At 43.5% G+C, this 25803-nt stretch overlaps 1 protein-coding gene across 2 annotated transcripts in view; it reads right to left on the bottom strand.

The window, feature by feature from the left end:
- The window catches only part of DGKH (diacylglycerol kinase eta), a gene marked incomplete at its 5' end in the record, with an annotated part of 167644 nt that extends 155648 nt beyond the window's left edge, over positions 1–11996 (bottom strand). For both annotated transcript variants that reach the window (XM_080613420.1, XM_080613421.1), the window contains 2 exons: positions 4695–4877; positions 11940–11996. In XM_080613420.1, the coding sequence (XP_080469546.1) occupies positions 4695–4877; positions 11940–11996 (240 nt within the window). The remainder of the gene's footprint in view (positions 1–4694; positions 4878–11939) is intronic.
- Between the last annotated feature and the right edge of the window lie 13807 nt (positions 11997–25803).

Here is a 25803-nt window from a genome sequence, read left to right as displayed (position 1 = left end):
TATTACATTGCAGAGAATGATGTTTTTTAAGTCTACTGCTAGTATCAACCACAGCACTTTACATTTAGGTGAACTAACAAGCTATAGTAATCGGATAGAAACGTATACCAGAAACAAACAGGAAGTGACTACTGGGACTTGGCACTATCAAATGTCACCATATGGAAGAGGTTAGAAACTTTTTTGAAGGCTCAGTTCCTAAATGGCTGGTGTTATCCACTAAGGCCAATAAAAACACAGTGGGGAATTTAATTAATTTACTTTTATTACTCCATAATGATTTAGGATCACTTAAAAAATATATTAAGGCCTCAGATAAGATAATCCCAGTAACAACTCTTGCCATTTAACTAAATAACACTGTATCATCTCCACTAACTATAACATACTTGTGTTTCTGAACATCTTCCACGTTACAGTAATTTTATTATTAACAAAAAACACTGGGGTGAAAGAGAGGAAGAAAGCATCCTCCCAGATACATTGTAAGTGTATTTATCTTGCTCAATACACCATATTTTCTTGCATTTCCTGATTTACACTTTCTGCTCCAGAATGTCTGCTTCATCCAAAAATAAACACAGCCCAGATACCAAATTGCAGATTTGAGAGCAAAACACGTATCCAGCAGAGCTTTCCCATTAACTGCACATGGACCCATTAAAGTAGGAAGCCAGGTCAGCGATGAAAGTTCTATTCTTCATATGCACTTTTTAGCAGACAGGACTCAAGACAAGAGTATTAACTGTTAACTGTGCTCATCTGACAACCCTACTTCCAAGTATCCAAGGACTATTTCACATTTAATCTTGTGCTCATCCCCAAGATGAGCAGAATTTAAAGAGAGAAAGTGTCTGCTCTAATTTGAACCTTCCCTTCTCAGCAGGTTCCAGATATAAAGAACTGAGGCAAGACCATCTTTTTAAGGAATGTACTTTGCACTAAAGTGATTAAAGAAACTAGAAGCCAGTTGACAACAGGCAGAGTTTTTGAGCTGTAGCCCCAAGAACTGAAGCCATCCGTTTAATTTAAGACAGCACTGACCCTGCCCATCTTAACCAGTGTCTTTAAAAGTTAAGAAGCCAAGTTTAACGCAGACACACAGAGAACTTTCCGCATCTTCAATCCACAATACAACACTGTACATCATCATATATACTGCATCAGAACTGTCCAAGTACAGTTTTCCAAAGTCCTCATAAAAACAAAATATATATTACAAAAATGGTTTTTACCAAGACGCTTTTTATATATGAAAGATTCGGGTCTCCCACAGTGGGGGGAAATGGTGCATAGGTATCACCTAGTCAAGAATCATTTCAATGCTCTCCATTGGAGGATTTTGTCTCAAAACTGCTCGAACTTCACAGAGTACCTGCCACCTGTCTATTTCCTTGCATTTCCTCCAGAGAACACACACAAGCTCCACAGATGCAATAGCTTCCAGCATGAGGTTTAAAGATGCTGGCTTTAATCTCACAGAAGTGCTAACTAATTTTGGTCCTGACTCCCCTAAAGACACCTACTACTGGTACAGTGTTGCTCTGTAAGCATGTATGGGGCTTAAGCAAACAGATAGCTAGGTAAAACAAGGTGCTGGCCCAAACAGTAGTTTAGTCCTCTGCACTAAGATTTGTTCTCTCCTCCTCAGGTTTACAGACACCAAAACATGTTGATCTTCAAGTTTTCTATTCGGGGAAATTAGTAATGGCCATGTTTTGACACAGACATGCCTTTAAAGTACTCTAAAAACGCAAGGAATACATATGCATGAACTGAAAATACATCCATAACAGAAGCTACCTAAATGTCTGGCCCTGTCATTCATCCATTTCTCATAGTGATTTACTGTAGAAGTAGTTCCACTTAAGTCAAGCGAGCAGTTTGCGGAGGAAGTTACTATTCAGCGTGGGCAAGCTATGGTAAAACTGACTTCTAAGTAGAACTGTGAGCATATGATTAGCATGTCACAAACAAGCAATGAAATTCAGTGTAATTACATCTCCCAATATAGTATTCTTTCATTTTCCCGTTGTTTTTCACCCCCTGCCCTCAGCCAAATAATTAATTGGTTTTATGCAGGAAGAAGAGGGCAAAGCTTAAAAAATTCTCTTTGAGCACTACAGGTATTAGAAATCCTTAGACTTATGTTTGTGCTAGTGAAAGCAGTTTGCTCTTATACATACATTTGCTAAATCTTATTATACAGACGTTAAAAAAAATCCACTCCTGAATGATTCTATCTGCAAAGTACGACCATATGGTAGCTTTCACAAATGATCAACTGTACCAAAACATCTAAAAATAACTTCTTCCTTAAGTAAAATAAAAACAATTACCAGTAGAGACTTTTGGGTATAGTTCTGAGCTAAGGAATCAATACCACGTTGCTGACATGCTTCAAGTAAGTATATAAGCAACCTCCAGAGAAAAATAGCACAGTGTTAAACAGCCCACAAGCATCAATGATAAATGTAATATACATCTTTTGAGTTCTTTCAAAAGTCTATTCTTAGCTGTAAGACAAACCCAATCCATTTAATTAAAACCTTAGCTTACAAACACATTCACCGAGTAAGCGAAGCTTAACAAATCTAATTTGAATGAAAGGGACTAGCTGGGTAAAAGAGCAGCTCCCTGATGTTCCTTGCTCTAGTGGTTTCATGTAACCACTGATCACAAACTACTACAACAGCAAACACACAACACCCTTAAACTAAATGGCAGTTGTCTGTCTAAATATAGCTACTTTTAAATAATGCATCATGAGTTATAAAATAAAGTGCTCCTGAATTATTTAACATGGGTCTCATCTTTAACAAAGATATATCACTTTTAATTAAATTGAAAGAACGATGTTTATATCTGGAGTTGCATATTAGTGTAAATTGCAACCAGCAAAGCAGCATTTTATGACTCAAATTATGTCAGCACACATTTTTTCCTATATATACCTGATTTACAGAAATAGAACTGAGATACAAATGAAGATAAGCAAAAGCATGACTTGCAGACCTGTCTTAGAACTTCAGGCTTTGCATTCACGCCCAGCCCTCCAATAGAGCATATCCCACCAACCTGCAACAGTTAGTAGGAACTGACTGCGATCCCTTGCTCACAGACCTGGTTCAGTAACATCCATAATGGGCATGTATCAACCTTTGATATGCAAGTATCAACCTTCATGAGAGTTGAACCTCAAATACACTTACCACCACCACAGATAGTAAAGCATCACATTCTGTCACTTTTAAAACATTCTGAAGACCACCACACAGAAGTGGTGTTAAAGCTGAAAGTTTGTGCAGGACAAAGTTTTCAACACGATGCAGTAGTATAGTAAATAACATATTATTTACTATTGTAACCTTCAGCCAGGTCTTCATTCGCAAAAGCAAAATTAACATTTAGCAACAAAATGGGATGACATGTTGTGTTTAGGTTTGAGGAAAAAATTGTTTGCCACCTCACATAATGGGACAACGCTCCTGTTTAACAACTGATGCTTTATGTTTCAAAGTGGCTGCCTTTTGAGTGTAGTGTGCGAAGCAAAAGCTCAAGGAAAGAAGAGCACCAATCTGACCAGACTCCACAAACACATCCTTACTAACTTTAATGGGTGCTCTGTAAAGGAAACAACACCACATGACCTATTGTCTAGAAATCAAAGTATAAGTGTGATCTGCCTGGGCCTGCATGGAGTCATCACTTTGCCCCTCACAACCAGACACTTAGCAGCAAAACCCTTCATCTTGATGCCACTGCACCCATAAGCACTGCCCAATGCGGCTTTGTGCAGACCCCATCTCTGAATATGGACCACGCTCTGTAGAAAGTCACGGGATCCTTCCCACAGAAAGTAAGTCAGGTCTCGACATTTTTATACTTTTAAACGCACGCTTGCTTAAGTTCATTTTCCCGGAAAAAACGCGATGTAAATACACCATCCATCAAAAAGTTAATTCCACCAGAATGACTCCGGCAGCCAAAACCTGCAATAACCTGAAATTTTGACAGCTGCTTTATACATCCAGCCCCACGAGCGAGCTGGAATAGAAGTTTCACTCCCGTCCCGCGAGGTGCCTTTCAAACTGGAAACCGCGTTTCCCTCCTTGGCGCCACTCCCGCTCCCAAACGGGAGTACGATGTGCCACCACGGGCTGGCTGCCGGAGCACAGGGCGGCGGCCCCTTGGGACCGGAGAGAGGAAGGGAGAAGACGGGGATGTGGGGAAGGAAAGTTGGTGAGCACGGGCTCGCTGAAACGCCGTGGGAAGGGAGGGCGGGATCCCTGCGGCAGCGGTGCCCGCCGCCGAGGAAGAGGAGCCGGAGGGAGGCAGCCCGCCGCTTCCCCCACACCCAGGACGCCGGGCAGGGCAGGGCGGCTGCCGGGGCAGGCGGCTTCCCCTCCGGCCCCGCGGAGCTCCGCCACCCCGGGGGGCTCTTCCTGCCAGCCGGGGACAGATGTGGACGCAACAGCTGGACGGGGAGGAGGGGAGAGGGAAGAGAGGGAAGAAAGGGAAGGAAGGAAGAGGCACGGCTGCCTCACCCCCCGGCCCCGCCGCCCGCCGCCGCTCCCGGGGATGCGGGCGGGATGCAGTGGCCCGCCCCGGCTCCAGGCTAGCCTCGCCGTAGGATGGGAATGGAGAAAGTTGCCCCGGAGGCAGCGCGGCTCGCCGGGTCCTGCCGCCCTTACCTTGCTGCGGATCTGGCCCGAGGTGGACACTTTCCGGATGAGTTTCTGGGGGCCCTCGTGCTCCCCTTCGCTGTCCGACGACTCGTCCGCCGGCCCAGCCGCCGCCGGGGTCTGAGGCTGGGGCTGCTGCGGGATCCCGGCACCGCTCATCCCTGACTCGGCCCCGGCCATCTTCCCGGACTCCTGCCGAGAGAGAGCACACGAGCCCGGCTCAGCCAGGGCAGCCGCTCCCGCTCCCCTCCCCGGGGAGGAGGAGGAGGAGGAGGCGGTGCGGGAGGGTGGGGAAAGAGGCGGCGCGAAGGGGAGGGGACGGAGGCGGCAGTGGAGGGGACGAGGTCGGGCGCTGGCGGAGGCGAGCGGACCGCCCGGCCGCCATCTTCCACCGCCCCCTCTTACGGGGAAGGGCTGTGCGTCTGCCCCGCACCGGCCACGGAGGCCGCTGCTGCCCGCTCGCAGTGGCTGGGACGCCGCCGGGCGGGGCCGGTGCGGGCGGGCTCGCTCGGCCCCCTGCGGCCCTGCCGATGGGCGGCCGCCGGTGGGGGCCGTGGCCGTGGCCGTAGCTCGTCTTGGGGCGAAGGCGGGCGCGCCGCAGGTGAGCGGCGGGGTGAGGCCGAGGGGCGAAGCTGGCGAGGGTTCCCCCCGCACCTGCCCTTGCGTCCCCACGGAACCGAGTCCCGCGTGGCTCAGAGAGGGAAGCCGAGCCCTAAACTTTCCACGGCAGCGCAGCAAACCCGCCGGCTCTGAGGGAAGGCGGGCTGCCCATCCCCTGTCCGGCCGCGGACCGCGCTGCTCTGCCGTGGGACCACAGCACAGCTTTTAGGGACTGGGTGGACGGCATCTAACGCGATGGGCTCCTCCTCATCTGTGCCTCCGACCGGTCCATCCCGTGGCATCCTTAAGCGTCAAAGCACTAGGCAGTTATCTCAAATGCACGCATTGCTTTCCAGTTATTTTCTCCTATTAGTTTTAATTTTCTTCTTACTCTTTTTCTTTTTTTTTTTTTTTTTTTTTTTTTTTTGTCTTTGTTAAAGAGAAGCCTTTTCTTTTGGGGAAAGAAAGGGTCAGTTTTCCCTTTTAATCTCAGATCTGGCAGCTCGCACAATCTTGAAATGTCACCACATGTTCTGAATTGTGGGACTTCGAAATGATTGTGGTTTGTATGTAGTCAGTGTTCAAAATAAGCATTTAAATCACGGCAATACTAAATAAAACACACAGCTCCTAGCTGCATGGACCGGATTAAACATAAGAAAGCAATCAATACTTGTGGCTTCCATATCCCCACAATTCTATTTATATTTAACAGAATGCTGCAGTACCTAAGTACAAGGCAGTTAATGAGAAACAAAAACAAACCCCTAGTGTACAATCTATCCTAAACAGCAGACACCTTCCTACCACCTGAATTTCATACAGAGTATTCCATCTCTTCTATTGAGACTTTTATTCACAATAGGGAAGATTAAGTATTTCCATGAAGCCATGCAGGTCTTGTGGCTTAGTATTGTGTTACTGCACCAGGTACTTCAAATGTGATTCTGCTTCGCATAGGATCACTTAACTACTAAGTTATATTTTAAAACATGGCAAAAAAAAAATTAAAAATATGTATTATAAATTAAATGCATTCTGACCATATTACCTATATTCCCTATTACAATAACAATAGGGCCTAAATCCTACCATCAGTACCACATGTCGAAACAGATCACGTTTTCATATCGTCCCTTCTCCTTACAGGCTAATTGTGAAACTAAGGGATGGTTCTTGTCTTGTCTCACTGTTCACCTGAAGGAGAGTTCTCGTTTTTCAAAAACATGGGATCAAACTTGGGCAAGCACAAGTCTGTACTGCTCTCAGTGAATTAATCTAGGGCACAGCTGGGAAGAAAGGTTAAAAGCAATGTTTACGGATACTTGTTCTTTCCACCCTCCCTTCCTCCTCTTCTGCACCTTAATTTCAGGAACAGCTAATTTCACCAGAAAACGTCTCACTGCAATTCCTTGAGTCTTCTGAAGGTAAATGACAATTGAACATTGCAAGAGGACAAAAAGACAAATTTTCTAATTCATACTACCGTGTATTACATGTAACCATGACTATGATTTGAGGAACACTTAATGCTAACAGAATAGCAGCAGGACTGTGTAACTCCATTTAATTCAACTGAATTAAACAGCACTAGCTGAACAACACTAGTTACTGTTAGATTTGTTTTCATACTAAAAAAAGCATTCATGTGACTGCTATATGTTTGTATCACAGGACTAGGATCCTGGGCGAAGTTATATGCAAAACTTTTTTACATGGTTACAAGTGATCATTTCACCCATGAAGAATACCTTCCTAAATTCAGCCAAAAACGTGTGATGAGAGAGTACGAGGGAAGGGCACACACAGACAGTGAATTACTGAAGTGCGTAATTTGGGATTAGGATGTTTGAATTCAGGGGGATCATGAAGTTGACTCCATTGATGACCCAAAACTTGTACATTTAAGGTTTTGTGTTTGGGTTGTGGTTTTTTTTAATAAAATAACATCTGATTGCTTGTTCCCTATATAGTTAGACCTTGATCCGAAAAACAGTAGGTGGTTAAAGTGTATTTCTAAAATACAGCCTTCCACTGAAGTTTTGGAATCATAAATGCACAGCACCAGTATTTTCCAGAGGAAGACCCTAATCTGGTTTGTTCTCAAACTGCTTTCACAAGTGGTTACACTAACTTGTCTTTAATCTAGAAAACATTGGACCATTTAGGAATGGATGTAAATGCATTGTTTCATCATTATTAGGTGGAAAAGTAAAATCATAGAATGGTTTGAGTTGGAACGGACCTTAAAAATCATCTAGGTCTAACCTTCCTGCCACAGGCAGGGACACCTTCCACTAGACCAGGTTGCTCAAAGCCCCATCCAACCTGGCCTTGAACACTAACAAAGTTACTAATTTGTTTTTTATATATAACAGCTCTTGTGACATCCAGTGGCTATTACAATGCCAGCAGAGGAGTTGGAGATGTCCTTAGGTATCTGTAGAGCCAGCTCAAACTTTCTTCACTAGATTTCATCTCAAATACGTAAAAGCTGTTAAAAGACTACCTGTAGGTGAAATGGGCAATAAACGCAGTTCTTCAACTTCTGTTCCCTTTCAGAGCTTAGCTAACAGCCCTAGCTTCTGCACGCTGTCTTCACCTCACAGAGGGCATCATGGATTCTCACATGGGCTACCCTGTTGTGATCTTCCTCTCTCCTGACTGACCAAACACAAGAATTGGATTACGACGAGAGAATGCACCAGCCTTTCACTTCCAAGCAAGTCACTTTCATCATACCTCAGTAAACTTCAGAATGCAATGAAAAAAACAAGCACTAGGAATGTTCTTTCAGGTCACCTAATGTGAAGATTTCAGTAGTAATAACCTAAATCTGCAAATAATAAGAGATGTCCTGCAAGTACAGTTCAATGAGAATATGGTTTCTGTGAAGTACATAGTGGAATCTGTGTAATTACAGGCTCTAAAATCCACAGTTATCTAGTGTTTACAGAGTTCTTCGAGATGGAGGAACCAAGTGCTAGGTGTTCTTGAGAGTACCTGAGTTATTCATTCATCTTGGTATAGGAAGTTGTTCCTACAAACATACACGTTGCTGTGCACAAAGACAGTTTTAAAGATCTCACTGTTCCCACTTCTTTTTCTTTTTAGAGGTATTAGTAGTTAGATAATCAGGGTCCAGTTCCAGCCTTTACCCAGATAAAACTGCCTAAGATAGCCATGATAACTTCACCTCAGTAAGGACTGCCAACTTGACTTCCATCCCGTCATCTCTCAGCTGAAATTCTCCTAGGTGATCTCTGTCACACTCAATATGAGAAATATTGAATAGTACGTTTCAGCTCAGTGAATATTCAGCTATGATTATTGTAGTGCAAATGGTACCATTAGACTTTTGTGAGCCAGGCTCTTTGAAGAATACGGGGCTATATATGCAACCATTAAAAACACATAAAGTGTTTTTAGCATGTGCTATGTCTTTCATTTAATATACTCAATTCCATGCTTCTTAGTAATTATCTTTAGTTTCCTAACTGAAGCAAGGGACCCTGGTGAAAAGCATAAAGAAATGTTGGCATTTAAAGAGAGATGGCAACTGATACAAAACAGCCCCACTAACATCATTTGTGCTATGCCAGTTGGTATCAGCTAATGATCTGCCCTTTAAATTCAAAGAATCCAGAAGTGCTGGGTATATATATGCACTGTGAGAACGTTTTAACTCAACTACATCCAGTTCCAATAATAGAATATATTGCTAAAATGCATATGCAATCTAGAAAAGAATGCAAATACACATACAGTCTAGCTGCACTGGAGGTTATAATGCAGACTAACGCATTATTTGATTCCAGGAACATAAATTATTCCAGCCCTACTATTGTTTCGCTTTGCAACAAGCGTATTTATCTCTTTTTCTCTAGGTCATTTTGGAATCAATAAACTGAAGGGCAATATTTTTTTTCCTCTACCTCAAAAAGTGGATTAATAGTGGTATCTGTGTCAGGTTAACAGTGGTCATGATGTTTAAGTTTTTATTCTAATTTCAGTGGTTAGTGATAACTATACTTTTTAGCTGGGCTCCCCACACTGAGCAAATTAGTTTCAGATCTGCCTGTCTGAACTCCCTCTGTAGATCAAGTTAGCCATGTTATTCTTTCTTGGCTTCCTTACCAAAGGGGATGCCAAAATATAGCAAAATGTATGCATACCACTGTTAAAGAGAGTAACTACATCGCTCGTGGCTGTTTCAGGAGTAGCCGAGGCAATCCTGTAGCCTGTAGATTACAAAAAGGTTGTACACTTCAGAGTGAAAAGGTGTAAACCAGTGGAGGTTGTCAAAATAAAGCATCATTTTGCAAATGTGTTAGGACCCATCTATGCATTTCAAGGGAAAGTTAAACTCAAGACTCAGGTCTCATATGAACATCAGGTGTAGACCTTTGTAAAGCATATATTACATATATTTTGAGTACAAAGCCACTGAATCTCTCTTAGAAGAATGCAGGATGAGCCTTACATTTTTGTTACTTTTACTGAACATCATGGAGAATCTAACAGCGACTCTTAGTGGAGTCAGGAAGAGGTTTTCTGTTCAAAGTGAGCTGTGAGTTAAGGAAAGGATTTTATAGAAATTTGAAACAGCACACAGACAAGTCCAGCCCTGACAGGCAAAGGAGAAGTCGTGGCTCCATTTGATGTCCATCACTTATTTCTCGGAACAGCTACGGGAATAGCACCTCCCAATGACTTCTGACAATTTGCATAGGTAACGAGCTTGCACAGACTCAGAAGCTGCAATAGATAGTTGCTTCTGTCCTGTTACTCTTTTTTCTGTGTTTTGAGAGTGAGGGAGAGTTCCAAGCACTTTTTCCCTTCATCATGCAGTTCTTCACCTCCCTTGCCCCCATTATAATGAAAAGCCTGCTCACGAGTGGATACAAGGAATGATGTGGCTTTTGCCACAAAGATCGTGTATTTTAACAGCAGGTTACCAGGTAAAGAATTGAGTGTTTTAGCTGAAATTAGATTCTTGTAAAGGAAATGAGTACAGTGGTTAACACTAAAACTGCATTCATGGATGTACTCTAACAAATGCAGCAATGAAATGATAAACATGACCCAAATCCTGGTGCTTACTGGGGGAGGGGGAAATGGAGAAAAAGATGTGCTCCTTGTTTATCTGAGCCCTGTGCACACAAGGAAACGGGTTTGGATGCTTCAGCCAGGATACTGCATTTCCAAGCAGAGGGGCTGCAAACCATCAGCCTCCCGAGTTTCAGCTGACTTTCAGATGACGGCAGCCAATTTAAATGTCAGTGTTTAATAGGATAACGCATTCACGGGAATCAGCTTCACCGCCTTTCTCCCACGATGTCTTCATCTCTCCAGGCAAAAATCTCGGGTTTCCCTTGCCTGAGCCTTTCGGTGTCAGCTCCATGTTACCGGAACACGCATACAGCTGTTTTCCCTATCACAGCTGCATCTACGGCAGCAGCTTTGGGGCTGGAGGACTGCAGAGGGCAATAAAGGGGAATGTTCAACTTCACAACAAAAATGAGGCTCGTAAAAATGTACTTGGGAGGGCTACAAATCCTTACAGGGAAGGGGGTGAACCTAGTTCACCCTGGGTATTTCCAGGGCTGGGCTGCTGCTTTCCTGGGAGTGAGCACACTGAGCCAGGCAAAGTATGGCTCTCACGCGGTTGCTCTTTAAAACTGGGTTTACAAGTAAAACCAGGGACCCTGGACCAACACAACGAGCTAGGAAAACATGGCACAGTCATCTAAAGGGGAGATTGGCAGTGGCACGGGTCCATGCTTCACGTCACCTCACCAAGTTCAGGGCCAGAGACAGCCTAGCCTTGACCTTTCAGATAGCCTGAAATCTCCCAAGCAGCTACCCAGAGCCTATTTTTAGCTGTCCCTGCCTGATGCGTGTGTGTGTTTTCACAATGGAGAAAAGCCCAAGAGCAGGACCAGACAGCCCTGAAAAGGGAAATCTGATTTTATCTCTGGCTGAGGATGCCGGTGACATGATTTCCTTCAGCTGGAAGGAGGGTCTCCGAGTTGCTTAAACAAACCACAAAGCCACAGCACCGCAGCTTTCCTCCCGGCCAGTTCGGGTGCTCCCCTCCCTTCCCGCATCCCAAAAATAAGAGTGGCAGCGGGGCACCCCAGCCCTGGCCTGCTTTGCTGCTGTGACATGAGTGATCCCCAACCTGGCTACAGAAGAAGAAGGGGGAAAGAAGTGTTTCGTTCTGGAAACTGCCTCCCAGCGCTGGACTTTGCTTTTGCTGCCCTAAGAGAAAGCGTTTATTGGTATCAACATCCAACCCCCCCGCCCCCGGCAAAGTTAGAGGCAAGGCTCTCGGTGCTAACCCAAGGCTTTCCACCCTGGCAGTGGAACTCAGAAAGGGCGATGAACTCCCCGTCCCCCTGAGGGACAAGCCCGCCAGCAAACAGCCGGACACGGTGGGGGGGGGAAAGGCTCCGAGCCCCCGTCCCGGCGGGGAACGGACGGAAGCCAGCGGTCGGGCGCGGCCGCGGAGCAGGGTCGGAAGAAGCGAAGGGACGGGGGGTGGTGGGGGGAGCACCGATAAAGATGACAGCACGACCCCTCGGCTGAACAATGCAGGCAGGAAAAAGGGTAGGAAATGCCTGTGCAACTGCGAGGCACGCATGTACCTACCAGTTCCTCCCAGGCGGGGCTGCGGGCACTATAGGAAGGGTACCCATGCTGCTCCATCCCCCCGCAGCAGGTCCCCGACCTCCGCGCGGAGAGCGCCGGCGAGCAGCGGCGCAGGTTACGCGGGGCTGCGCTTCCCTCCTGCCGCTGCCGCTGCCGCTCCTCGGTCCGGCAGCCCGTCCCCAGCGCCGCTCTCCTCCCCCCTTCCCGGCCCCGCTCCTCCCTTTTTCTCCCCCGGCCCCGTCCAGGCCCCCTCCTCCCTCGCTCCCTGCCTCCCTCCCCGCCCGGCTCCTCTCCCTCCCACGGCCCCCGGGCGCAGCCCCGCTCCCGGGGGAGCCGGCCCGCAGCTCCCGCGCCGCTCACATGGTCACCGCGTCCTCCGGTGCGCGGCCTGAGCCCTCCCCGCAGCCGCCCCGGGGACTCCCCGGGCGCTCGACCCGACCCAACCCGCCCCGCCCCGGGAAGCCCGGCCGATTACGAGCAAATCGCCTTGGGCATAAGCCGGTTTACAGCCGCTTCGGCTGCCAGCGGCGGGGCCGGCGGGCGAGGATGGGGGGAGCCCCCTCGGTGCGCCGGGGCCCCTGACACCGCACGGGGTTATGCATCCTTCGCTGTCCCCCGACCCGCCGGCTCGGTGCGGAGCGGAGAGCGGAGTCCCTTTGCGCATCACTCCGCTTCCGAGACGAGTTCTCTCTGAGGCCAGGAGGCGTCAAGGTCAGGACCTGGTGCGGAGCAGCCCTCAGTGCCCCGCAGGAGGGCTCTGAGAGCGGGGTTCCACACGTTAACACTCCTCGGGCAGCCGCTTTCCTCCACAGAGGCGCCGGGTGGTCCCACAGGTACCTCAATACACATTTCAGACTTGGGAATGTTGAATGGCAAATGCAGAGAAGACAGCATGAATGTGTAGGCCATGTCCAACATGGGGGGGGCTTTCATTTCCAGGGCCATCACACCTGCCTTATGGCGTAGCAGGATTTCTCTGCCCTCCATCTTGCCTTTAATTAACTAATAATTAATAAATTAATAAAAAGCAATTAAAAATAATGTATACAGTGTGTATACTTCAGTCTTCTCAGTTTACTAGTTACCAGGATAATCTTGAACACCAGCCAGTGCATTAACAACACTTCACGTGGAGCTTGTATCTCCAGCAAACTCAACACTTTCATTCATTTCTCCCTGTTGTTGCAGAGTAGTGGGATATGTGAAAGAGCAGTATTGGAAGAGAGAGTGAGAAAATGAAGCTCAGTCACCATCTGAAATAATGGTGTTCTTCACCCCAGTTTTTCTATATTCCTTTTCATTCCAGCCCGCCCTTCTGGATTTACAGCTATCATGCTTGATTACAAAAAGTAATCTCTGGGTCATCTATTTGATAAGTGCAATACCAGAAAAGGAGCTTAATTTCACAAGAACAAAGAAAGTAATTCGTATTTACAGGAGTTTTATTTAAGGATGTATTAATTTTCTTCATGTTTTACAGGGTTTTTTGTGCAAAAAGAAAAAAGATGGCACACTGCTATTTGAGCTCTCTCTTTTGCAACATACACTGATAATTTACAAGAAGTAGCTCCACTGCTGAATGATGATGAAGTCTTATCTATGCATTTAAATAAGCCTACAGAAAAATCCCATGACATTAAGATGGTGTACCCTTAGGTCGGGCCCAAACAAGTGCCACAGCATATAGCCCATTTGAGGAACCAAAATTGCTGCATTTCTTCTAGCAGCAGAAAAAGGAACTATTTTTGTTGATAATAAGTTTATCAGTGGTCTGATGATGAACTTCTTTGATGGTAAGAGGGTAACCTCAGAGGGAAGGAAACAAGATGACCCAGAGCATTTTGCTTTTTGTAGGGCAGCTTTCTAAAGCTGACAGTGAGTAACAGTTGTCCAAGGATGTCTGGTCTCCTTCCCTTCGTCCCATGTATGTGAGATACTTGATGAGGAATGCCATACTACAAAGGGCTTTACGTATAAGGGCGAGTGTCAGAGTGAGACAAGTCAGCTCCCCTTTTTTCCTCATGATGCACCAGAGGATCTCACATGATGGTTGTTTACACCTCTAGACATCTGGCCTCTTTAGTGTTGGCCATGCTGGGGCTTTGTGGCAAAAGTGGCCTGCCATGAAATACATGTCATGCTGGCACCTCGTGTTTCCTTGCTTGCTGAACCACAAAAGCTGAAAACTGATATACAGGAACTTTAAGCAATTTGAAGTTACTCCTTCAGCTCAAGCACTATATGTACCCTTTTGCCCTGAAATTCAGATTCTTGCTGTGCCTTCAGCCCTATTTTCTGTTTCATGTGCCCTGACTCTTGTACCTGCAATGAGATACACAATTACATTCACCTCAATTCATCCCCTGGAGTTCAAAGCTTGGTTTCCGTAAGTGGAAAGCTAGTATAGGCCCCAGAAGATTACAACAACCTACTTAGGTTGAAGGTATATTTCAAGGTCTTGTTGGATAAGGAGGGCAGATATCAGCTGCTCCACAGATCCTGCTAGGTCTAAATGGAACCTATGCAATGCAACTTCAGCTCATCTCTGCTGCCCTTTCAGGCTCCTAAATGGCACATTTGATTTTTCCCTTCTGTCTGTGAAGGAGACAGATTTTGGCCTTCACTGAGGAGCCCTGTCCCATGTGATTTCCCTGCACATGAGCTCTGCTCCCCGGGTCACCAAGCACAGTTTCTGCTGACACCGAGGTCTGTGTGCTGCTTGGCTGAACTGGCTGAAAACCATGGGCATAGTACTTCTTTGCTGAAAAACATAATTCTGTCAAAGCCAATGTGGAATTTGAGGACAGATGTCAGAATCACAGGATTATTTTTGTGGTTGTTCAGGGTCGTGCTGCGATATTTACAGAAGGGTGAGGGAACTACGTCAGGCCCGAGGCAAGGATAAGCTTTGTTAGTGAGGGGTGAAGAAGCTGCCTGCTGAAACAAAGGGTTACCAACTGTCCCTTTAAGAAGGTGGGAACACTGGGCTGGGAGAAGAGCTCACCGAAGGTAGGTCTTCACAACCAGCTTGGGAATAGACAGTGATTCTCCTAGCTGGTCTACTAAACTGCATCAAAAAATCTCCAGCACAGCCTGAGGGTTGGTTTCATTTAATTCTAATTTTCTGATTTTGCTCCAAGTTGTGTTGTTTGTTTGGATTGTTTGGGGGTTTTATTCTTTTCAAGTTTGCCTACTTAGTCTAGACATGTGGGGTTGAATTTCTTAGTAGTCTGCTCCATCTACTGCGTTCAGTGATGCCTCATCTCTCTCTGTCTCTTCTGTTCCCTGCCCTTAATGATTCAGTGAAAACTGGATCAACAAAGGGAATGTTTCATTATTGACATTTTTTTTACGTGAAGCACATTACAAATAGTAACACATGCCTGCCTTTTCTAAGCAGAATATTTTGGATATATTGGACACACTGAAACATACAGCTTTCGATGCCAATGCTATGCTTAGACATTCAAAAGGAAGTCCCCACCTCTTTAAGTATTTCCACTCCCTGGTGGGGAAAAAATGAACTTTCTGGTTTTTGTCTTTTTTTTTCTAATTTGAAGTAGAAAAACATTACAAGAATGAGCTTTTTTACTTTTTTTTTTATTATTCTTATTTTTCCACCATCATTGCCTTTACAGAGTATCACATAAAGAGTATACCCTAATTTTCATCAATTCATGCTAATATGAATCCTCCTTCTTTTCTTGGCACATAGTATGCAAGCTTAATTTGAGTAAATTCCTCAAGGAGGTGTTGTTCTTCGTTCTCTTCACTGTAAATATGCTGGGTTTTTTTCCTGTTAAATAATTTCGCATAACATTTGAAGGCAGGATTTCAGCAACAAGGTAGTTGGGTAGTTCCTGCCAGACAGACAGGTAGTAACAACCTGCAGTGGGTCATTAAAATGATAAATGTGTTAAAAGCAGAGGAAAACACACATGCTCCTCAATTTGGTAACCTTTCCCTGAACCAACAGAATGAGTTCAGAAAAACATTTAAACTACTAAGGTATATTCTTTCAGTAACAATTATACACAAAATCCTGATCACTGCCTTGAAACCCACTACTTCCTGTTCATCCAAACTATTGTAGAAATTCTGTATTTCTCCCATTTTACCATGCCTGATGCTTGGAACCTTTCGCAAGGCACCTAAAAACGTTTTTAGCCTACAGTTTTCATTCACAGATGTTCTCCACCACGTACATTCTCTTTGCATTTTTATTATTCCTCTTGTTACTCTAATAGCCACTTCTGCATGTACCTGTAAGAGACAGGATGCTTTTAAATAATTCCCTGGAGTTCCGGGTTTTACAAGACGGAAATTATATATGTAGCTGGCAGAAATTTGTCTGTTTTCTAAATGGAAAGCTTTTGGAAGAGAGAAATCACAGTGAGAAGAAAACCTGGGGAAAAAGTGTTTTACTGGAGCAGCAGCAGAGCTGTGGAAGGACAATCCACACACCACTTCATTGCCCTCCCACCACTTCTATTTCCCCTTCTCAATTTTCCCCTCCCAGTGTCAGCATCTCCTGCTTGTCATGCTGGTGTGGACAACCAACTCACTGCCTCCTTCTGAGAGGCAGCACCTGGGGCTAACAGGGCTCAAGCGTCCTTTCCCTTATGGACTTCATTCAGAGACATCTGGAAGGAGTGTGTTTGTCATCCCACCCTTTTGGCCACCCTGACTTGATGCTGAAGTTGCAAAAGGTACCCTGAAAGTCAGCAGAAAATTGGCATGAAAGCACAGATGGCTGTGGCCTCTGCCAGTGCCCCTGGCTGAGGGCACGTACCAACACATTTACTTAAGGATGTTGCTGAACCAAATTTGGGCCATTCTAGCTTGCCATGGATGGTCTCATAAAAATAGCTTTGGAAAGAGTCATTTACTCCAATCACTTGGCCTGAGACAGCACCAACTGTATCCAAATTATCCTCAAATGGTATTGCCAGTCCAAACCCTGATGACCAGGGTTATATATCTTCCCTAGAGAATGTAGATAGTGAATGACCTAAATCTGCTGTGCTGCAGTTTTTATCTCATCCCCCATGTATATGGAGAACCCATTCCTTGTTGCTTCATACCTTTTTGTGCATTTGGAGGCTGTTGTCAGACATTTCTATCCTAAACCAGCCCAATTTCATTCTCATCATTGAGCTCTCAGCTCACACATCCAAAGGCATTGCCAGTGCCTCACTTGACATGCAGCGCCTATCAGGCACCATGCTCCAGCTGAGGCTTCACCCTAAATAACATCAGCCTGGGTTTGTCCAGGTGTGGTGAACATGCTCTTTGGGTGAGCATCCTGACCATTAATGAGGATTGAAGCTTCCTTCCAGCCTGTGTGTGAAGCAGGGCTTCCTCCTGTTGATGGTGTGTTGCTGGATCTGTGAGCTCCAGGGAAAATTTCACCTGAAACATGGCTTCCTGGGAAAATATCAGTGTCAAAAGCTTTAGTAAATTGATATACATGGCATCTACCCCATCCACAAGCCCGATTTGTTTGACATTATTTGTCCTTGAAAAACCTGTATTTGTTACAACCCTCCCTGTTATCTTCTAAGTACGTACAAAGCCCATGGCAGGGCAGTTGGAACTAGATGATATTTAAAGTCCCTTCCAACCCAAACCAGTCTATGATTCTATGATGAAACAGTTTATTGTTATTTTGTGAAGAACTGGAGTTCCTGTGATGGATCAGTAATTCCCAAGTTCCTCCTTTTTCTCCTTTTTGAATGTTTCACTTCATAATACAAGAACGGAACCAATTAAACACAGAATGTATCTTCATCTCATTTTTATATATGAGCCAAATACCTCTGGTGGAGTTTTTAATTTGTGGTTACAGACTTTGGGAAGCCTGGCACAAACTTAAATATTTGCTTCTTTGAATTCATTCAGACCTTGCAGATGCAACTTTTAACAAACAGCTATTCTAAAATAGAAACAAACAATCATGAGGGTTTCCAATGTAATAATTTAAAATCATGTACAAATTAATAAATATATTACTTCAAAAATGCTCAGAACAAAAGTAAATGTTTTATTTAAATCATCTCTAAATCACTAGAGGTTTATAATGGCAAAATGGGGAGGGGGGAAGGAGGAAGAACCTTGCCTCCCTCCTGATGGTTAGAAAAGGAGAAAACAGGTGGCAAAATTATTTGTATGGAAAAAGGAAAGAATTTAGCCCACCCAGCAAATTGGCGCCGAGATGGATGGCTCTTTATGTGTTCTATTAAGAACAATATTAGGGAGCTTTCCAATTACAACAAATCAGTATGTAAAATTCCTGTGTAAATTTCCTATTTTCTTCTTGCAGTCTATCATAGTACACGTTCAACTGAAAATTAAAACAAATCCTTTTTCCAAAAAAAACCACACCAAAACCAAAAAACCAGCTCCTGCTTAATAGAGGAAAGAAGAAGCAACAGACATCCCAGTGGAGTTTTTATTGCTGGCACAAGTGAAAGGAAGAAGCAACATATTGAAGTGGTGGGAAAGAACAAGTGCAGCCATGTGGTCATCCCAAATAAGTAAGATGGACTCGTGGCCATGGTTCTGATCTTTTTTGATGATGAGCTAGAGAATACTGATCCGAATATTGCTGTCATAGTAAAAAAAAACCAGCAAAAATTAGTTTTCACAAGAGCTGTTGTGTGTAGTGCTGAAAACCACAGAGCATTTTTGTGGCCAGGCCAGTGAGATATGTGCTTACTTTTAAGCATGCAGTTTGTCCCATTTATTTCACTTCCAGCACATGCTGAAAGCACATACTCTTAGTGGGGAGCCCTGCAAATTGACAGATTTGAGAAGAGAAATATTTGATCTATAGAGAAAGCATGAAAGGAAGGAAGAGAGATGGCTGTGAGAAACAGAGCAGAGAATGAAGGATGTGTCTGTTTACTTTTCTTAAATGATACATTTTTCTGACAGTAGCAAATAAAATACTCAGTAACTCCACAAATGCCAATATTAAGTCAAACTGATGCTTTCGGTAATTGAGCCAAGTATAACAAGATTGAATTAATTCTTACTTTAATTCCTGTGATTTAAATTCAGTTATTTCAGGGACAAATTGCCCTGCAAAGTTTTTCATAGAGTCTATTAACTTACTTAATGTGGAGTTGAAATTCCGGCATTGCTCTAACAGCGTTCCCACCTTACTTTCAAGGGATCCCATCATATGGTTTGCATAACTATTTTACTTTTTAATAAAGAGAGGATGGCACATGACTTAGAAGAAAAGAAAATACAGTTTTGCTACTTTAACCTCATCTAAGTTGTACTTCTAATTTAGAGTCTTAATTCATGAAACAGCCATAGTGTATGGGAGAGCTCCAAATTAACATTGGCTAGACATAAACAAGCCTTGTTTAGATATATGAAAAAGTAAACAGAAGGGTTATTTCTGTGTATTTTAGATCAATAAAGCTGAAATGTACAGGAGTGAGTATCATAAACACTTTTATTGAAGACTCATGTTAAAAGTAGTATGTTCTGAGGTTTACTGTCATCTTGTTATTTACCACATGTGAATGATGTTTAGCTTTGTTTTTAGGGAAAAAGAATATTTGATTGTCTTTCTGAACATTTGCACAGTTAAAGTTTTGTATATTATTAGTACTAGAAAGAGGTGTAAGGAACAAGCATGTATTGCTACTAGGGCTTAAAGGTGTAAGTCATTTACTAAAAGAATTTACCAATTCACGTTACTGCTGCCAAATAAAAGCATATCCAGGCATGTATACTTCTCTCTTCTCCTTGGTATTTTAGGATGAACCAAATTATAGGGAATTTTAGGACCAATTTTAGAACCAACTAAATTCTAGGTAATACCCAATTCTAGGGAATTTGATTGGTCCTTAAAATTTTACTTCACAGGAAGGTGAAGTAAAACCTATGAAATTTTTCCTACACTGATGGAATGGAAACCTCTTGTCCCTGGGTGGAAAAAGGATGCCCACTGGTGGGTCCTGCAGCCTTGTGCACAGAGAGGATGGGCTGGTGGGAAGGTGTGTTTGGCCTCCCTGTGTGCTCCCCTAGGGGGTATAGCAGGGATGCTGCAGAGAGTGGAAGATAAGTCCATTTGCTTGTGACACCATGAATGGATCCGCAGGGCTGTAAAATACCTGAGGAGCTAATTCTTCCCTCGCGAGGAAGGGTGGAGCAAGGCAGTCGTGATTAGCAAATGCATTTTTGGCCAGATGAATGGCAAAAAGGTAAATCAAGGGCAAAGTTTGGAGACGCTTTTTGCTTTATGCTTTTCTTCATACAGTATAGGAACAGGGATATGATTTACGACTTTTTTTCCTGCGTGAGGTTTGTGAAACTTAGAGGGGTTTGTGAGCTGTGGATGAAGCTATGCCAGGAGGAAAGGTCTGTGGTTTGAATGGAAAAGTACCAACCTGATGAACCTAAAAGGGACTGAGCAGTTCCTGGTCAAACGTATTTATTAGGCACCAGTTTCTAAGATAAAAGCATCTGAATCCCATGGAAACAAGTAGAGAAGGAATCAGAGACGGGCAGCCTTTAGGTGATAATAATTGCAGATGTCATGAAGGCCGAGGGGATGGTAAATCATGAGAGGACAAATCATTGAAATAAATCATTTGGATTGGCTGGTGAGATGAACAACAAGCAAACATGTTTCGAAAGAGCCAAATGCAAAGCTGTGGAAAAACACGAAGTCTGTAAGAAACACTTATCTTTATGAGGGATTCTTTAGGGGATGCCTTGATTTTGAAAAGGTCTTAGGGGTCATGGTGATTAATCAGCTGTGTAAGTTCTACAGCCAGAATCAAATGGTAAGTTTGACTTATGAGTAGAATTGGGTCTATGAACAGAAGAATTTCTGGCACTTGTGAGTGATGTTGCCTCTGTGCTTGGTACTGAGGTAAACACAGCTGGAGTATGGCATCTGGTGCTATTGCCTACAGTCCAAGACAGATTATTATTGTTTAGGAAAGGTACAAGGAAGAGCCTGCAAAGCACCTGAAAGACCGTGAAACAATCTTTATAGCTGAAGTAGATCAGGGCGTTCTAATCAACAACAGAAGTTGAGAGATGGCTTAATCAAAGCCTGGAGGTGTCAAAACAGGAAAGAGGTCAAGAGGGTTCTTCACTTTATGTATAAGCTATTGGAAACTCTACCTACTATAAGTTTCAAATTAGGGCTAGAAAAAAAGATTTTAAAGCAAGGCTAAATTAATAATTGGAATAACATACCAAGGTTTGTGGTTCAAAATTTCTAAACAAAAGACTGGGTGTTGTTTTAAACAAAGTTCTCTTTCAAACTCAGGTGCATCTTATGACTTGCTCTATAGAGAACTGAATAATCAACCAGCCACCAGTATTCTAGGAATGTAAGACTTCTATAGTATATACAGTGTACAATCTCTACTGACCAGATAATCACCAGGGAGTCTTCTGAGTTTATAATCGTAGAAACATGATACATCTTCTGTAGGTTAGGAAAAAATATCTATTCTATTGGAGCAAATGGGGGCATACAAATATTCTCATCCTGCCTCAAAAGCAACATATTTTGTCATTAGAAGAAGTCTGGGTCACTATAAAAAGCAGAGCATTAAGAATTCTACAGCTAAGGCATGCTTTCTGCATCTTCCATTTTATGCTCCCAGTGACATCCTAGATGATGATTGAAGATGTCTATTTATTAGATATGACAGCTTCCACTGATGAGGGTGTTTGTAATTCCAAGCAAAGAGCAGATGCTAAGATGAAATGTCTTTAATTTTCTAACCACAGAGTTGTTGCTTTGGTAGACTACTGAGACAGCGGTTCTGTGATCATTTAATACCAGCTCTATGCAGTTGTACCTCATGCAGTAGTACAAATTCAATCAAAATCAGGCAAGAGCATATGATTCCATTTCGGTTGGTTTAGCCAGAGCACACAGCACAGTGTTTACATTCACTTCATAATTTTATGTTGATTTTATGCCTGCTGCAGGAAGACAGCATGAAGTTAGAGTTGCTTAGAAGCTCTACATTAAATCTGCCAGGACAAAGTTATCTCTTCAATATGTTGTTAACAAATCTGAATCAGTGGAGTGACTCTGTACCAGTATATTGCATTCTTATGATTACAGTGTCTTGGAGATCTCACACTAAGCACCTCGAAAAACAGATTCATTGTAGTGTCATCAAACCACAGTTTGAGAGCCAAGCTGAACTGAGAGTTAAAACAGAGACACTGAAAAGGAGTCTCATCATGCCTGCTCTCCAGCCACAAATGGTTGTACTGCCAAGCCCTGGGATACCTTTGAATTTGCCACTGACTCCTAAGGAAAAAAAAAAGCAAACAAAAATCTCCAGCCAAAACAGGAACACTTTCAGGAAAATAGCTGGAGGTAAGGATGGTTTACTTTGAACTTCCTGTTTCAAAGTCAAGTTGTGTCTCTTTAGACGTAGACCATTATTTGGAAGACTGTAAATCCCCTCACATTTGACCTACATCAAGTTTGGGGCTTGGGAGTGTGCTATATGAACTAGGCATGCCAATTATTATTAATTATGGTAGTAATCATAGTAAATGAATGATCTGCAAGAATGAATAACTTCTTTGTCAACTGCCTGAATAATTTTAGAAACCATAAAGGTGAGTTGGTTGGAGGTTGGGCCACAATGATTGTATTATTTTTCAAAGCTGGAAGGAGGCACAGTGACAGAGATGAACTTTGAAATTGGCTTGGAAGGGAATACTGCATAAAACCAAGCAATAAAGGCATCAGCATGGTCAGTACAGGAATGAGTTCTGGTGGCCTGATTTTAAAGCATGAATGCCTTGGACAGTCTGGAATTACAATATCAGAATTTACAATGTAGGTAGCATGAGAAACAAGGACTTCAAGAAGTCTGGACATGTAGCGAGTGCAGTTTTTGTGGTGGAAATCTGGAACGATCCCACTGATCTTCATGGCAGTAGCTGAACTTGCTCCTATGAAAGCCAGATCAGGTTTTACTCTACATTTCGAAAATGAATTTTAAAAACACATTTCAGGGCATAGAACAGTCCCAGACAGGAAAGTGTCACCTTCTGATCTGCTAAATTTCACACTGATTTTATTGTGTGAATCCACAAAAGCTCAAGTCTCTATGAAGAGGCATTAACCTCTACATAGCCAGAACAGTTGTGTGCCAAGTCCTCAAAGCACAAAATTCACATTACTGGGTAGTTTTTGGAGTATCATTTTGAAGATCTCTGAAAGCACCACTTAATAAAAATATGCAATAAACCAGATGGCCTTTTTCTTCTTTTACTAGAAGGCACAAGAACCCCCATTCTCGTGTAGTTTCAGAATGCAGTCTCTCAGACAGTCACACAGTACACAGGATACAGCTTGCCTATATTTTTTTTTTCTTTGCTTATTTTCATCCCACATTGAGAAAATACATAGCTAAAAATACTTCAGGATGCTTTCCAGGGAATACCACCCATGTGTCCCTCAAGAGACTCTTCTTTAACATTCCTTAACCCACATGGTATTCAGTGTTTCCAGTGACAGACTGTGCCTCCATAAATAAGCTGTCTAAGTTCCTAATATGAGTTGTGCATTGCATACGGTGGAATAATTGCCTTAAAAGAATGTTGAGGCTACAAAAGGAAACAGTCATAGAGGTAAGAAATGCCAAAATTAAGGCAGTCTGTGCAACTTGATATGGTCCTGTTGTGCAAATGCCCGGTCTGAGCCAGTCTTTCATTAAGACCTATTTTTTCCTTCTGATTCATCCCAACTACAGGTGCTTGCTACTCATCAGATGGGAAGCTACTTGATACATCTTTACATTCTTCATTTGTAGTAACCCTTCTTAGTGGCTTAACACATTACCTTTTAATTCCCACCCATACAGACTACAAATAGTGAAGTCAGTCAGTGTGAACATGACTTATTTGAGGAACCATGTTGACTCTGATCCTCCCTGCATACCTCTGGTGTGGCAAAGCTGTGTTCAGATCTTCATCGGACATGCAAAATAATTAATTTGTATTTAAAGGAATTTCCCTACTGTATTTCCAAACACCTTTCAAACAACACCACCCTGGTATCCCTAACAGTGGAAAGCATTATGCCAGCCAAGCTCAGGGATGCTACCAGCTCTTTTTCCACCTCACATAGCATCACTGTCACAACTGCCATAGGAAGGAAAACTTGATCCATACATCAGAAGTGTCTGTTCATGAGCCATATACCTTTGAACTACGGGTGAAGTAATTTTCTTGGGGAAAGTAGAAAATCCTGCTTCCCAATGCACCAAAGCTCTTCCGTGAGTATCCCTCCGTCCATCATCCTTCTTAGTTTCACAGAACTGAATCCTATAGTGTGGGTCCCAAGGAGAAGCAGACATTCATCCAAATGCCAGATCTACATTTCTTCCATGAGCAGACACCTATCAGTGCAGAAAAACACTCCATCACCCAAAACCTTCGAAGAAGAAATACATTCTGTTTGAGAAATCATTGGAAAACCAGATGTCTAAAGGGGTGCAAAGCATGGCTGCTATTACTAACAATGCAATGATTAATCAATTATTCTAGGTATTTGGGATACAGTTAACCCTTTTCATCAACTCACCTATAACAGATTCAGGGAAAAATATGACACTCACATGCAGAATTTTGCAGAACCTCCCTTACCATTAAAACAGGAAAACAAAACAAAACAAAATGAAAACAAAACTAAACCAAACCCTGCCAGGCTAACGGAGAAAATAAATATCACTATAGCTCCGAGCAGCCCTCAGGCACTCTGCTCCCTCCAGTTGTGGAAATCTTCCTGTTTCACCTCTGGAAGGGTGAAGGAGCCTTACTCACATCTTCCAGGAGGAGTGAAGAAGACAAGCCCTCTCAGGCTGCTCTTAAGTCCAGTACCTTTGAGAGAGGGAAGGCTTCCTGGAGCAGGGAAGAAGAGCTGCCAGCTTTGCTTTGAGCCAGTGTTTCCTACCAAATGTTACTGAAACAGGGCTGTGCAGAAGCTGCAGGATAATTTTTTTTCCATGGGTTGTTTTTTTTTTTTTTACTGTTTTCATAAGCTGGTTGTTTGCTGTGAGATAAAACACATTGCTCACTTGCATCTTACTATCTCAGATACAACTCCTTTGAAGTAGACCTGTCTAAAAAGGTTATCCACATGTGTCTGTAGCCTCCAATTTCTTGGTGAGCCTTGGTAATCCACAGTTACAGGGATAAGATAGGCTCCCTCTGAGATCAGAGGGTAAAAGCATGCAGAGCCTGCCTAGTGCTGGTATCAATTTTACACATTGAATCGTTGAAGCCGAGGAAGCTGCAGCTGCCAAAAAATGGGAACATTTTTAAATGAAGGCACCACATGGAAAATTCTTGCTTAGCAAATGAAATGAGGACAAACGGCAAAAGAAAGGTGCTTCATTATTGATTTTATCAGCTGACTTTCCCACTTTGTTTTAGTTTGGTTTTTTTATTAACTTTCCTGCTGAACATAGAAGGGAGGGGAAGTCTAAGACCTCAGTCATCCATTCAAAGCTAGTTCATGCCACAGGTGTGCCAGAAAAGATCAGTCCCATCACACCAACCCTGCTTTGCCATTAAGAAGTCAGACTTTATCACTCTTCACCATTGGTCTTTATCACTCTTCACCTTCTGTACCTGGGCAGAGTGTCATCTTCTTTCATGTTTTCTCCTGATTCCACGTAGCCAGTGGTTTTGAATTATCCAGGGCAAAGGCTATGTGTGAGCTGCTGAGGGTTACCACAGGGGACTGGTGCTAGAATCTAAAAGAGGCCAGTGCATGCAGTTACTCATCCCTGATGGGAAGGGAAATGGAAATAATGTGGAGAGAGGTACATTGGTGGAACCGAGCAGC

This window comes from Psittacula echo, assembly GCF_963264785.1.
Source record: "Psittacula echo genome assembly, chromosome: 3".
Classification (NCBI taxonomy): domain Eukaryota; kingdom Metazoa; phylum Chordata; class Aves; order Psittaciformes; family Psittacidae; genus Psittacula; species Psittacula echo.
Note: the sequence above shows the minus strand (reverse complement) of the source record. Positions and strands in the feature narration are given on the sequence as shown.